The sequence below is a fragment of the Hipposideros armiger genome, unplaced genomic scaffold, assembly GCF_001890085.2.
Source record: "Hipposideros armiger isolate ML-2016 unplaced genomic scaffold, ASM189008v1 scaffold_125, whole genome shotgun sequence".
Taxonomy (NCBI): Eukaryota; Metazoa; Chordata; class Mammalia; order Chiroptera; family Hipposideridae; genus Hipposideros; species Hipposideros armiger.
The window spans coordinates 2055814-2058539 of NW_017731475.1; the positions used below are offsets into that span (position 1 = coordinate 2055814).

At 37.3% G+C, this 2726-nt stretch overlaps 1 protein-coding gene across 1 annotated transcript in view; it reads right to left on the reverse strand.

Annotated features, from left to right (window-relative positions):
• The window catches only part of ADGRG7 (adhesion G protein-coupled receptor G7), a 69576-nt gene that overhangs the window by 57409 nt on the left and 9441 nt on the right, over positions 1-2726 (reverse strand). The window contains exon 5 of the mRNA XM_019648328.1: positions 2113-2216. Within this exon, the coding sequence (XP_019503873.1) occupies positions 2113-2216 (104 nt within the window). The remainder of the gene's footprint in view (positions 1-2112; positions 2217-2726) is intronic.

The following is a 2726-nucleotide window of genomic DNA, read 5'->3' on the forward strand; positions in this document are numbered from 1 at the left end:
TATCTAAATGAATGAAGGAACTGAATGCAGCAGACTTATGCAAAAGATCACATGAGAGAAGGAAATCTGATAGACCTTGATTAGAAAAATAGACTAGAAATTTAGAATGGGAGGAAGGAAAGATTGAGTGTGGTTATAGTAGCTCATATTTCAATGTGTTCTATATTTAAATTTTTTATTTATCTTCTAACCACCTCCTTTGAAGCCATTTGGATATTACACATAAGTCACACAAAATTGTTTTTTTCTGCATGTCTTAAGTGAGTAAAATTCAGCATAGTTTATTGATAGGACACTGTTCTCATCTGCATCGTGATCTGTGACTTTCTCAGCCAAATCCCACTTTTCTTTCCTCAGCTTTCTCACCAAAAACATCCTCTCTTCTCCTTTCTCTCTAGCAAGACTGCAAACACAGAGCCTCCAGCTTTGAAGGGCACCTACTCTGGCTCTCAGTCTCCATGTTCACTCAACATAGACTCTGACACCATGGCCACTTCTTCTCCAACTTCAAGAAAAATGGGAGTGTCCACACTCCCAGTGAGAAGGGCCCAGACTCCTATTGAAATACGATTTTGTAAAACACACCAGTTACATTGTTTATACAACCTCTACCACCACCTCTCAGAATTATAATCTTTTGAATGCTCTGTGTCTTGCTTTTGTGCTTCTTCTACTTTGAAGGCTCAACACTAAATAGGTACTGGATTTAATAATTAGAAAACTGGGAATTACTTGCAGGAATTTCTGCTATGAAAATAATGGGCCATGCAAACAAAGATTATGTAGAAGAATGTTGATTACTCAAAATAGTAAAAAACTTGAAGCAATCTAAATGTCCCACAGCAGAGCCATGAGTCGCCGGTGATGGCGTAGGCTGCAGTGGAGCTGCAGTGGGCTCCTGTAAGCAACTGTGAGCGGCTGGCAGCTGGCGTGAGCTGCCAAGAGCCTCTGTGAGCGGCCGTCCAGTGGCCGCCGGCCCATCTGCCTCATCTGGGAAGAGCACAATAATACCAACATGGGCCTTTGAAGTGACGTCCTCCACAACTAGACTGAAGAACAAAAGGGCAGCAACTTGTCTGTTCCCCTTCCCCAATTCCCTAATGCTGTTCCCCTCCCCCAATTCCCCAATAAAAAATAAAAATAAATAAATCAATAAATAAAAAATAAATGTCTCGCAGCAGAGAATTTCTTTTAAAAAAAGTTCATTTGTATTATGCAGTAATCTAAAATTTGTGATGTAAATGTATAGATATTTATATACAAAGATGTTTATAAGGTATTAAGTAACAAAAACTAGTTATAAATCAATAGATTATATAATATGATACACACACATATACATACACACACATACATACAAACAGAAAAAAAATTAAGAATATATACCAACAGGTTAATAAAGGTAGAGTGATTTTTAAAATTTTGTTAATCTATCTATAGTTTTTGTTTTTATATAATGAGCCTGCATATTTACTTAAATTTTAAAAGAGTTAAGAAAGCTGTATATAAAAGCAAAAAAAAAAAAACCACAGTGAATCCTAGTAAGGGACCTCAATAAATAAAGTACATGAGTTTTAGTATAAATATACAACCAAAAGTTATCAAAACATAGAACTCAAGAAAAGAGAATGCAGGTAGAGTTGGATCCTTTGTTGTTGTTCAGTGTAGCCTTAGGAAAGCCAAGGAAAGCTTAATCAAAATGTACCAGGATCTTGGGGACAGCTGAGTTGTGGGTGAGAGGCTAACAACATGTCTTGCAAAGTTATGCTGTTATTTGTAGCTCTGTGAATAGAGAAAGGAGTATGAAGAGCTTCTGCTGTGCATGCAGGTTGCTCCATGGGCGTACCAAACTAAGACTACGAAAACAAGTTCTAATCTAAATCATGCCAGTTACTCTCTATCCATGGCCACACTTGGAACTAGGAGTTAACATACACTACTCCATCCAGTAACTGAAGATCAGGTAGAAAGTCAAGATTTCAGTCTTCATTTCAGAGGAATCAGCCCATTAGTGCATCAGTGAGAGAAATAAAGACATCTCTGTTAAAGCTTTAACCTAGGAAATAAACAGCACTTGGTCAGGTTTTCTTTCCAAATTGGAATTGTGCTTACGTTGCAAAGTCATTAGCAGCAGCAGTGGCAGCGGCAGCTCTTTGAAAAACCTCTTCTTTGGCATCTAGGAGTTGACTCACTGTGGTTACAGCAACTAATTTTGCCTGCCAGGAAGAAGCCACCAATCGTTATAGAGGACATATATCATGACCACCATTAGCATTATTATGATACCGAGCGGTACTATTGGTATGGTGGTAATCTAGAGGCACGTGTTTTTCAGAATTAAAAGCTTAGTTTTCTTATCTACATAAGATGGCAGAGAGAATAAAAATAAGGCACAGTGAATATATAAATTGAGGTAGTCAATTAGACAGCGTGTCTCTGAATATGACCTCATAGCAAGGTCTTTCACAGAACCTCTACCCCACCCCCCAAGAACACAAAAACAGATGGGTGGATACAAAAGCAAAAGCAAAATAAGATGAGTACAGGGCTCTGATTCTCAAAACGTTACAGACCACAATACTTAATATAATTTATTAATTATACTTAACTATTAGACTTAATAAAATTATTTCTAGTTTTCTTGTAATTAAAAAATCAGGAGTACATCAGAAAGGATCTCTTGTCATTTGGTTACTGTTTTACTGCCCTCTTTTGGGGTATTGATA